Source organism: Mus musculus, chromosome 2 (assembly GCF_000001635.26).
Source record: "Mus musculus strain C57BL/6J chromosome 2, GRCm38.p6 C57BL/6J".
NCBI classification, from domain to species: Eukaryota; Metazoa; Chordata; class Mammalia; order Rodentia; family Muridae; genus Mus; species Mus musculus.
The window spans coordinates 25,867,352-25,879,929 of NC_000068.7; the positions used below are offsets into that span (position 1 = coordinate 25,867,352).

Below are 12,578 nucleotides of genomic sequence, written 5' to 3' on the forward strand. Positions count from 1 at the left end.
CTGCCAGGCTGCTCAGAAGAGCCAGCCATGGGAAGACAGGACCTAGTAGGTCACCACTGGCTGGGCTCTAGGCAGGTGAAAGCAGGTTTGTCCCTGGATTAGTCTGCTCAGTTCAAACCTGAAGGGAAGTCTTCAGGGGTCCAAGGTGCTGCTGCAGACGGCAGGCCAGTGCAGGCCCCATCTGTGCTGTCCCTGGCTCTCAGACAGTGGAGCTCAGCTCACTTCTCTGAGGCAAAAGCATTGAGTACGTTCTGATAGAATCATAAAAAATGGGAAGCAGAAAGTGCCCTGTGGCCAGGGCAGTGGGGTGCCCCCCATTAAGGACAGCCATGGGGAGTAGAGAGCCTGTGGAACCTCCTATCCCTTCCTGTCAGGAACTGAAAGTGCACCAAGTTACCCTTTGGGGACTAAGCTGAACCCTTCTCATGAGATGCAGGCCCTCTACCCAAGTCTCCAACACCGAGATTAAGGAAAGGTGCCTCGAGGGACAGCCCTGCACTCAGAACTACTCACTGAGATTGTTAATGACCATAGAGCTGGGCTGGGCAGTGCTGCTGATGGGGAGGGGCTGAGCTGGGAGTGGAGAACTCCGCTGGATAGCTGGATGCCCACTAAGTGCCCTCCTCATCACTCTTGAACGAGCTTGCCCTCGGGACCAGAGCCTGGCTCCACATCCTAACCACTCCCACAGCTTCCGATGCCCCGTCCTTACCTCTACCCTTGTAGTCTGCCTCTTCTGCTGCATATAACCATTTGGATCCAGAACCCTCACCTCTGCCTCTGCTGGGCAGCCCTGCTTGCACCACACCCCGCCCCACCCCGCCCCACTCTCTGTACATCCCTTCCAGGACAAGTAGCCTCCTATTTGCACCTTGAGCCAGCAGTAGGTGACCAGAGGGCACTGGGACCAGAGTTTGTGCATGAAGCCCTCGAGGGTAGCTCTAAGGTGGGAAGTATTAGGGACACATCTAGTTCTCCTTTGGAGGTTCCTTGGGCCTTGACCAGGAGCCCTTATGGATCCCAAGTTAACACACACAAGCATCCAGTAATGCTTGTTCAGAAATGGAAAAGGAGCTTTGACGATGGAGGGTGTGGCCTGGCTTGAGCCAGGGTGGTAGTGGGTGGGATATGTAGGTCATGCCTGGTCAAGAGTCCAAGGTGACAAAAGGGGTTCAAGAAGGAAGCAGGGTACTACTGGTGATGAGGGATGAGGCAATCAAGGAAAGGCCAGAGCACAGGATCAGAGATGGAGCTAGGAACCCCAGAAAGCACAGTAGCATCTCCAGCACACTCAAGACTGGAGCTACCCAGCTGACTGGGGCTTCATACCTGCCAAGAGCAGACTTCAAGTGAACTGATGGGGCAGGAGATGGGAACTGCCATGGCAGAGGACAGAGCAGGAGATGATGATAGGCCTGTGAGGCCCTGGAGCAAGCTGAGCACTCCTGCCCACTGACTGGCACTGGGTTCTGTCCTGTGTTTTCTGCCCAAGGCTTCTGAACCCAGGAAAACATCAGACGGTGCTGCCTCCCACAGGGACTTCATTTCAAACACCATCTAGGTGCTTCCCTGGCTCTGCAGAGGCTCGACTGATGAACGGGACAGGCTGTGGACTGCTGCCTGACTTAACCTGCACCCTTCTCTGGGCTGGGGCGCTCAGCTAGGGGTCACCAAAGTCAGAAGGGCCAGCTCCCTGGACTCCAGGAGCTCACTTAGATGTCAGTGTGCTCTCTCTCCATCTCCCTGTGCCCCGTGGATATACTCTTGTGCCTCCTAGATGGTTGAATCAAGGCCTGGTTTCAGCAGGAAAAATGAGGACAGGGTCTGAAAGATTCTGGAATGTTCAGGTACTCTCAGGTGTCCTAAGCAAGATATAGGTTGAGACTTTTCAGATCATTGTCCAGGACCAGGGCTGGTTTCCACAAGTCTCTACACTCAGTTTTACATGGGGTGAGGGGTTGACCATGCCTCTCCACTTAGCTATACAGGCAGTTGGATGATCTGTCCCCTACTATACACTGAGCTCCATAACAAGGAGCAGAGCCTGGAAGGTGAGCTTTGGGGCAGAGAAGTCAGGTGACCCTCGATATAGAGTAGTCCCAGGGTCAGTTATACCTTCCTCCTTCTGGTATCTCTGCCTGGGCATGGGATCTGGGACTTGGGCCACCACCCCAGAGCTTGGGCCCTAGGAGGCTACAAACAAGCAGAACCAATAGGTGGGAGATAGGCTAGGATAAATATAATAGAATACAGGGCAATGAGAGGTGTCAGTCCAGGGTACATTTGTGAGTTAAGAGAGCATCACCTGAGAAGCACCTGGGGCCCATGTCTTCATTCACACAAGACACCACCTTAGCTGTACACCATCAGTTGACTAGTCTAGTCCCTTCATGTCCATGCCTGTGATGTCCAGAGACCCCCTGAGAAGATGGATCTGGCATCTCCAGGGGCTAAACTCATATATCTCATCCTCTGAGTCAACACAGCTAGACACATATCTATCTTGGCCTTCTAAGCCCATGTTCTATGCCCACATCCTAGTGACTCACTTTCGTGACTTAAAATCAGATTCCTCCTGAATTAGCATAAAACAGAACCCAGAGGGCTGGGCCATGTGTTGGGGGAGGGGGGAAGGTCCTCTGTGGTCAGGATTAGTTGGGAGAGGGACCCTACAGTTGCTGGGGATTCCCCTGATTTCCCACACACTTCCTATAGCCTGCCGCGTGCCACTCTGAGCTCTTCCATTTGGATGCAAACAGGAGGGCATCTTTTGTTTGCCCTTTATCTCTGTCAGCTGTGGGCAGTCATGAGCAGGCATTGAATAATCCTCAGAAGCAGCTCCAGAGAAGCACAGCTATTCTCACAGTCTTGAAGGTCAGAAGTATCCCCCCAGGTTCCTAGAGGCATCTAGCAGGTGCTAGAAAATGGGGTTCTTAGAGCAAGCATGTTGACTGCTCACAGGCCAGGTGTGGTGGCTGGTTCTTGTCATCCCAGTACTGGGGAGGCAGAAATGGAGATTGGCTGGCCAACCAGTCTGCCTAGTGGACTCCAAGCCAGTGAGAGACCCTGTCACAAAGGAAGAACTGTGGAGTTTCCTGAGTATGATACCAAATGGTGTTCTCTGGCCTCTACACACGTGCATGCACATATATCTACAACACAGAGAACAGGGGAGAGAGAGAGAGAGAGAGAGAGAGAGAGAGAGAGAGAGAGAGAGAGAGAGAGAGAGAGGAGGTAAGTACTCATATGGACATCAGCCTCTTAAGCTTAAGAGGCTAGACACATGGTCACCAGTGAGGGACAGGGTCTTAGAAGTAAACATTGCTGGGGCCACATAGCTATGATCTACAGAACCAACATGGCCTGGGCCAGCCATCTCCAACTCTGGACATCTGTCCTCTAGCACTGAGAGCTCATAGGGCATTGTGGCTTCAAGGCACTCAGTTATGGTGGCCCCAAAACAATACCACCATTAGAGGTCATAGGTGTCATAAGAAGCCAGAGCCAAGAAGCTGGAAGTCACTAATGAGGAATGTGCTATGCCCATGGTACCAGCTCTGAAGATGGCATCTGACTGTCAAGCCACATCTGGGGCTAGGCTGTTTTCCTAGAGAATCTAAGTAGCCTGGAGATATACTGGGAAGTGGAAATGCCATAAGAGAGGCCCACCCTATACCAGATGAGGTGACCTCCTGGCAGGCCAGCCACCATGCAAAAACAATGAGAGCCATCCTGCCAGCTGATCCTGAAGACTGAGGCTGATGGTGGAGACTGCATCCTTCCAACCTCGACTTCCCTGAGAGTCTAGGAAAGGGGCCCTTTGCAACCAAGAAGAGTTGCCATCCTCTAGGTGATGAGTCCCTGAGCTTGCTGGAGGAAATAGCCTGCCGTGGGAGAGAGGGATAGCAAAAGCCAGGAAAGAAAGATGTTCTGAGCAGGCTGCACAGGATAGGATGGGTGAAGGAGCTTCACGGCTGCTCAGAACGTGTGTGGGATTCTTCATAGCTCTGTGCTGGGCAGGGAAGCCATCAAGTAGCAAGCCAAAGTGGATCCCAGCTTTGCAGGTGTATGGTGCAATCCTTGGGTCTCGAGTCCCATGAAGTGCTTGGACAGGATAGTCAGAGATAGATAGCTCCCTGGGAGCAGAGACAGTCTGGGAGAAAGCGTGGTGAGGTTCTGAGCCCAGAAGTTCCCCTATCCATCTTCTGTTGCTTTAGATGTGGGCAGAGCCACACCTTTAGGGCCTGACCTGTGAGAGGTCCTTCTTGCTCCACCTCTCCACCCACAAGCCCCTTCCAATCTTAAGAAACTCCTAGCAAGTGCCACCTGCCACCCCAGGAAGTAAGAGCTGCCTTGCCCCTCAAGGTCCTGGCAGACTCAACTCAAAGACCTCACCCTGTCCCACTGTTAACTTGATTCATTTGCATAGGCCCAGTATGGAAAGGGCAGCTTAGTCCTACATCTCCACTCTAGAGGGGACCCTGTTGAGCCTCTCAATAAGCTGTAGTGTCCTCGGAGGAAGTTGTGGCCTTGGGCCAGGCAGTTCCCACCCATGGGTACCAAAAGTGTTTTCTGCCCTCCCCGGCTCCAGAACAACAATGTGAGGTACCTGCCCCTTTCCTGCAGTAGCCTCTGTGACACCTGGCTTGCCTCACATCCACCTGCATCCTCTTGGCAGGAGAGGCCTCTGGAGAGTCAAGGAGCACCTACAGAGCTAAGGAGTCTGCCCGAGACCCTTTCCCAGGTCACTGAACAAAAACAGTTCAAATACGTCCATGTCTGGTTCCTGGGACCTTGCCTAAAACTATGTTACCTTGAGGATGGTTGTATGGGAGATTTGAGAAAGAAAAGTTGTCCTGAAATGCAGTCACACGAGTCCACATTATAAGAGAGAGGCAAAGGCCTGGACTTCAGTCACTGAGAGAGCATTGGCCAAATATGCAGATTTGGGATATTTTACTTGAGCGGGGGGAGGGTAGTGGAAGGGAGAAAGAAAATGTCAAAACATAAGCCAAAGAAATTTAATGTATAGGTGACATGTACTGGGTCTCTCTGTATCACCCAAGGTCTCCCCCTGCACTTGGCCTGTTGCAGGATAGAGCCTCCACCGTTTATCGTGTGAGCCAGTTCCCCAGCAAACCCTCTCATGTGCTAATGTAATGTATGTTCTGTTGGCTGTGCCCTTACTGTCATGGAAGCATATTTCCCCTCAAATTCCCGTATGAGCAACCAACCTGCTGACACTTGGACCTAAGGCTCATGAGATGTAGAATTGACCATGCCTGGTCTGATCTACAGGACCAAAACAATAGGGTGTGCTGATCCTAGCAGTAAGCACAGTAACTGGCAGCCTCTGGCCCTTCTGGCTCTGGGTATCTAGTGGCCTCTTCATGGGGATCTAGCTTCTCTAGGTCTTTGTAAGTTGGACTCTGAGTCTGAGACCTACTGGACCAGACTTGCCTGATGTTGCCTCTGGACTCGAGTATCCCCATTAAAACTGACCAAATAGGCCCACTGGCAGTTACATTTCCCCCTTTATCACCACAGGATCACTTGAAGAACTAGCTCCTTCTCCTCCATACACCTAAGGACTGTGGGCCTCTCGTAAACATCTGTCACACACACACACACACACACACACACACACACACACACACACCCCGCATCCAATGAGGATAATGTTAGGTCCATAGTCCCAGCTCAGAGCATCTTTATTTTGAATCACAGCACCCCGCACACTCCCAGTGTTTGCTAATTATATTATTCTCTTTACTCGACAAGCTTTAAGATCACTGCAATCTGTTCTGTAGCCAGATTTTGAATAATTATCTAACACTTGCTGCAAACCCACTTCCATGAGCTCCTGCTGACCACAGGCATCCGTTTGCCCCCTTCCATTCTGGAGCAATTCAATTTGGAATTTCTTAGAACTGTCTGCAAATAACCTTTGAGGTCATCCACCCTCCCCAAAAGAGGTATTCGTGCCTGTGTCATGCTCCTGTGTGCTGCCCTACACCTGAGATGTCTCTGTATCTGGCATTTGGGTGATATTTTCACAGGGCGTAATAGTTCTCTGCCTCTCCTTTTCTTCCACCAGATCTGCCTATGACTATTGTTTCCTTATACTTCTTCTCCTGAGGAAATCCCAAAGCCTCCTTCAGCCCTTGATAGACACCCTTCCCCATCTGCGTCCACAAATGTCCTTTGTCCTTCTAGCTCAGTAGATTGAGGAGGATGAATATCCCAATGTACTGTGTCCTGTAGCTTATTTTCCTGGAATTTATTGCGTAGCTCTCCCCGCCCTGTAGAGTGTGTTTCTACATGCTAAGTGTATTTAAACACATGAGGCCAGTTGGAGGTCCTACCCATGGGGTCCAAAGACCTGTTGGAACAGTGTTTTCCACTCTGATGCCCGGTCAGTGTCTACATCTGCCAAGTGATCAGAGCCATTGGCCTGGTCAGTAATTCCATTTCCAGCAACCTCTTTGGATTTGATTTGATTCACTCTGTAATATTGGGGTAGTGCCTGGGCTCCCAGAAAGCCTGAGTTGTAAAAATCTCTCTACTTCCGCTGTGGAGATAGGCTTACTTATCTGGTCTCTCAGAGCTGCTTTTATTGAACCTTGTGCTCATTACTCTGAGAGGTGCTTCCAGCCCTGATGGCCAGAGTTTCCTTCTGGCCTGGGGCTAGGTTTTGCTGATAGCCAGGCTCTCTGTCTTTAGAGTTCTTTCCCTTGCCTGGTAAGTAAGCATAGTCACGCTGCTGTGCATCCCCAGCCCTGTCCATCCCCATTAACGTTGAGTCCTTAGCCCCAGCCCCTGCATCCGCCTTGCACTGCGTGTCTTTATGGAGCCAAGGACTCTGGGACTTCATAGAAACCGAGTCCCACAGGACCTGTCTTTTTCTGAATGGCTTCTTTATCAGCACAACATCTACCTCTGTGGTAGCCTGTGGCAGACTTCCTCTCTGTAGAGGCTGAGTGATGTTCTCTCATGGACTGACTCATGACCTGTCCTTATGGTGTATAGCCACTGGGGCTCTCTCATCTCCTGGCTTTATGTAGCCACACCATTTCTGTTCCTTCTCCACACTACCTTTCCAGAACCCCAGAGGTGGGAAGGGCTATGTGAGCTCAGCTCTGGACCTCCCTTCATTTTAGATCTTATGAATGTCCTTGCTGTGACTTCCTCGATCTCTAGCAATGCCCTAAGAACACCCCTGCCTGAAGATGTCCTTCTTCGTGGACTGTCTCTCCAGTGAAGATAATGTTAGGTCCATAGTCCCAGCTCAGAGCATCTTTATTTTGAATCACAGCACCCTGCACACTCCCAGTGTTCAGGTCGTCCAGCTGGGCATGCTGTAGGGTCCCATGCCCTTTCCACAGGGACAGTCTTAGGGAATGATCTTATTGAGAGGTTAAGATCTGATATCTCCCCAGCTAGACAACAATGCAAGTTAGGACAGCTACCTGCTGCCACCCATTTACCACCAGCAAACTGTGGGAAGCATTCTCAGGATTTATGATTGTCCCAGTTTAGCCTAAAATGGTGACCAGGGTGAAGAGGCCAAATCTTCAAGGTTATTTTTCTCTCAGGCAGGGCATCTGCATGCATGCCAGGTTCTTGTACACTGCTCTGCTCTTGGGATTTCACCTGTAGACTTGGGTGACATATTAGCTGGGTATAGTAGTCCTTGTCTCCCATTCCTTTTTTTTTTTTTTTAAGTCCTGGGACTGTCATCTTCTCATTCTTAGTACCCTGCTTCTGACACTGTTTTGTGAATGTGTGTGATGCTGGTTTGTCCTGTCCTGGCTGGGGTGTCAGGGACTGGATTCTGTCCTTTAATACATTGGTTTATCTCCTCTGGGTCTCGGAGGCTGCCTTCGAGTTGTAGTTGTTTTGAGCAGGTTTCACCCACAGGGACTCCATCCAGTTGGCTTGGAGCTTCACATTCCTCTATGCAAGGACACTTTCAGTGTCACCTATAGCCTGGTGTTCCTAAAAGGAGCATCATTTATACCTTGGTTTCTATGTCATTCATCCTGAGCCTTGGGACTACAGACTGTCCAAGCCTGGCACCCATCTTCTCTTCTTTGTCTCACTCCATAACAGGTTCTCTGACATCTGGAAACTCTCCTCTGTGTCCAGGTGCCAAAGAGCTCCATAAGAAACAGGACCGGACTCTGGAAGCAGAGGTGATGATCGTGCTTAAATTATACCTACTCTGATCTATGTGATTTAGCAACAAGTGCAGCAGAGTCCTCCCTGCCCTAGATTCCCCACTACCACTAAGAGGTTCTTCACAGGCATCAGCTTGAAGTCATGCCAGGTGAAATGCTTGACTCAGACTCTTGTCTGTTATCCGATTCTACTCAGGGAATTCAGATGGACACATGGAGACTCGCTGTACTCAGAAAATAAACACAGAACAGCCACACACGCTGAAGCAAGCAGCGAGGTCTTTGTCCCCCTGTGCTCTGCAGATGTGGCCTCTGAACAGCCCACGTTGCTCAGGGATGCAAATGTGTTCTCTCTGAGCAAGGAGCCCTGCATCCCTGACACTAATGCAACCTTCTACCCTTGCTCCTTGGTGACCCTAAGTTCCCCCAAAGTCCTACTAGCACTTTCTGTGCACTGCAGTCTGTGCACACAGCATCCTGTGTTGTGCCCTGTTGTCTCTTAGTCTGAGTCCCACACATTACTGTGAATCATCCCACAACATGCCCTTGGGAAATTTCATGGTCCCTTCTTGGGTTCCCAAGAAGGGCAAAGAGGCTTCTATCTGCAGGGGCACTCATTGAGTACAAATGCTTTGTTCCTCTATGGCCACATGAGCTCTGCTGAAGTGTAGTCAGGGGATGCTCGCATGGATATTAGCTCAGAGACTGAGGGCTGGTTTTATGAGGACTTGGAGCTGAAGCAGATAATTGGAAAAGACAACAAGGCAGTCTTTTTTTTTTTTTTTTAACACAAAGGCAATTTTATTCAAGTTTAAAAGAAAAACTGTGGGGCAGGCCAGCTGTAAAACACCCAGCTGTTGTCCTGGGTGAGCCACCTGCAGCCTCAGCTGTGAAATGGATAGTCTGGGCTAGAAAAACCATACCAGGTATCTCTGAGTCAGCCAGTCTCCCCTTCAAATGCTCTGTTTCTTATTGCTTCAGTTTAGTGGGGAAAACCACTTTATCCTCAGTTTCCCCACTGCACACTGCTCAGGTTATGACTTTGGTTTGGTTTAGTGTGTGTCGGGGAGAGGTGTATGTGTCTGTTCGTGTGAGTGTAGGCCTGTGTGTGTCGTGCATAGGTGATATGTATGCATGCACATGTGTGTAGAGACTGGAAACAACCTCAGCTGTCTTCCTCAATTTCTCCCTTGTTTTTTTCCACTTGCTTTTGTATTTCAAGATGAGGTCTCTTCCTGGGACTAGAGCCAATTTGGTGAGGCCAACTGGCCAGCAACCTCCAGGAATTTCCTGCCTCTGCTCCCCCAGGTCTCCGATTTTAAGTGTGTGCTATCACCATGTCTGGCTTTTTTTTTTTTTTTTTTTTAATGTATGTGTTGGGACTTGAACACAAGTTCCATCCTTGTGTTGCAAGGACTTTAATAATTCTGTGCTATCTCCCCAGGTCCTGCTCAGGTTGTGAGTTGAGACTGTGCAAGTCCCCAGGTACCTGGCACAGACTAATACCTGTATCTGGAGTTACCACACCTAAGATGGGAACCCAAGCTGCTGCCGGGCAGTGGTGGCACACACCTTTAATCCCAGCACTTGGGAGGCAGAGGCAGGTGGATTTCTGAGTTCTGAGTTCGAGGCCAGCCTGATCTACAGAGTTCTAGCACAGCCAGGGCTACACAGAGAAACCCTGTCTTGGAAAAAAAAAAAAAAAAAAAAAAAAAAAAAAAAAAAAAAGATGGGAACTCAGGACAATTCAGGCATCGACCCTGACAGCCCTGAGATAGGATTGGAGGGTGAGGACCCTAAACATCAGCAGCAGGGAGAAAGAGCACACGTACCATTTCCCATCTGACTAGAAGAGTGGGCCCACTTCACTCCGTGAGGCCCTGAGGTGGGACTTAGAGGATGGGTGGAGCTCTGGGCTTCCTGCCATCCTGAGCAATACACCATGGTTCCCAGGACACACAAGAGTACCCTGTGATGTGGGTAGATGCCCAGCAGAGATGGCTATCTTTTCTCTCCATCAAACTTCCTCTGGAGGTGAGCTACCAAGAGCCTCATGAGCTGTGCTACCCTTTCTGCATCCCATCTCTCTTCAGCGCAATGACCGTTATCACCATTACTATTACTTCTGGTAGGAGTCGGGGTAAGACAGCTGTACACTGGAACTGCGTCCTCCCTGAGGCATCCAGGTTGGGACAAGAGCCTGGAGCCGACCTTGGTGCACGGGGAGCCAAGCTGACACCCTCCCCACTCTGGACCATTCCACTGTGCTGCGCGTTGGGGGTGAGGTGCGCGGTGGTTGCGCCCGGCGCCGCCCCCGCCCCCGCCACCCGCGCCAAGCGCTCCCGCAGGATGGCGCGGGCCAAGCTGCCGCGCTCGCCGTCCGAGGGCAAGGCGGGTCCGGGGGACACCCCAGCCGGCGCTGCAGCCCCTGAGGAGCCACACGGGCTCAGCCCGCTACTGCCGGCCCGCGGCGGGGGCTCCGTGGGCAGCGACGTGGGCCAGAGGTAGGGACACTTGCGGGGACCAGGACCCCGCGGCTGCGCGGGAGGGGCTTCGCGTCGTTCGCATTTTGTTTAGCACTGGCTCTGCTCCCCCGCCTGGCGTTGCCTGTAGCCCTGGAGAGGGCGTCCTGGAGTCCCACCACCCCTTGCCTGAAGCCTGGCTTGGGGAGACTTAGACCCCGGGGCCCCTTGCTTAGTGGTTGAACCTAGGGCCTTGCAAATATGACCTGGGCTCTGAGTCAGGTGGCCCAGGGCCTTGCAAATATGACCTGGGCTCTGAGTCAGGTGGCCCTGGACCACAGTGCTCCAGGAAGCCCACTGGAGTGGGTTGAGGAGGGACACTAAGGAGAGGTAGGCACTTCAGAAGTGAGCAGCTGAGGCCCTGGCAGGCTAGATAGCAAACTGGCTGGCTGGGTTACAGTAAAGGTATGGGATTGCTGAGTACTAACTAGCATGGTGGGCAACCAGAATGCAGGAGGCCTTTGCAGAACGGAGCCCACCCTTTTCATCCTCCTGCAAGCTCCAGGCAGGATGTGGCTCCCCATTTCATGGATGAGGGCACTGAGGTCTTTGCAGCAGTGAATCCCTAGCCATCACCTGCTTGTGCCAAGAATCCTGCTGGCTGCTGTGGGGGGAAATGAATCAGACCTGGCCTGGTGTGGGCACATCGTGAGCTTGAAGCCTGTTCTGCTAGCCATTGGGGTAGGACTGAATGGGACCAGGCCAGTCAACTTCCTGAGCACTGGCTTTTAAGGGTGAACAAGAATTGGCAGGGCTTTCTGGACAGAGGGATGGTGAACCCCCTGGGTCAAGCCTGGTGGTTTGGCCATGGCTTGGCCCAACAGATGGCTGGCCTAAGGTGATCACAGCACCCCCTTCTTCCTTTACCTCCCCCATTTGCACCAGTCTCTTGGTTCTCACACAGGAAGGCTGCTGCTACGCTGTTTCCATTTACCAGAAATGGCTCTTGAGGGGCCTCCCATATCGGATGGGCAGCTCAGGCAGGAGGGTAGTTAGTGCTGCTCAGGGGCCTGGGGATGCATCCTTCTTGGCCTCTCCCTCCTAATGGACAGTTTGGTCCAGTGATCCCAGAAGCTCCCTCCCCTGCCAATCTGGCCCCATGAGAGATGGGCTGCAGGCAAGGCAGTTTTGCCCAGGCTACGCCTGAGCCCAGAGTACAACACGGCTGTGGCCACCTCTTCCAGGAAGCCCTCCCCCCACTTGCACCTCTGCATGTGGCTGCCCTTCATCCTGTAGACCACAGGCTGTGCTGCTGGCTCTTCAACAAGGATAGCCTCTCTCTCCTCTATGCAGGGTCCTTGCCAACCTCCTCTGCAAAGCAGAGAGAAGGAAGCTGCGTACCCAACCGGTCCCAGGCAGCACCTGGGCCTGCAGCTGGCATCTTAACACCTGCTGTGATGAGCAGTTGGGCGCCAAGGCAGGTCCCAGCTGGGGAGGATGAGGTGGAATGACTCGTTAGGAATTGGATTTGTTGAAGTTTCCAGGCAAGATTGTGGCCTGTGACTTGCCTTTGCCCCTGTTCTATGTCTGGACTGCTGGCCAGAAAAGTCAGAGACCTCTCCACTACTAGGAAGACAACAAGGTAGAAAAGTATCTTGATAGCCCCAACCATGTCCACATTGTGGTGTGACTGCCCACACAGTTCCTGAGACACTGCGTTTTTTTCAGAACTATAATAGGCTTGGACCCTCTCACCCCACCCAACCTGAACCCTCTTTCTCCATCTCCCACTGAGGCTTAGAATGGTTGAAAAATGTGAGCTGGGGAGAGGAGAATCTATTTCAAAGTTTGGGAACCTAGAAAGAGCTGGACCATTAGCCAACCTCTCAATGTGTCAGGTGCGAGGGCCCCTTCTAGCTCCTGGATCCACTTGACT

The 12,578-nt window shown here is 51.8% G+C and overlaps 1 protein-coding gene across 30 annotated transcripts in view; it reads left to right on the plus strand.

The window, feature by feature from the left end:
* Window positions 1-12,578, plus strand: part of Kcnt1 (potassium channel, subfamily T, member 1) — a 54,483-nt gene that overhangs the window by 3,561 nt on the left and 38,344 nt on the right. For 5 of the 30 annotated variants that reach the window (XM_006497880.4, XM_006497878.4, XM_006497881.4 and 2 more), the window contains exon 1: window positions 10,474-10,684. The exons of 5 other annotated variants lie outside the window; for them this stretch is intronic. In XM_006497880.4, coding sequence (XP_006497943.2) covers window positions 10,530-10,684 — 155 coding nt within the window. In that variant the 5' untranslated portion in view covers window positions 10,474-10,529. Of the gene's footprint in view, window positions 1-10,315; window positions 10,685-12,578 lie in introns of those variants that run through there. 20 more of the 30 variants (XM_006497879.4, XM_017317197.2, XM_006497886.4 and 17 more) reach the window with 12 other exon arrangements.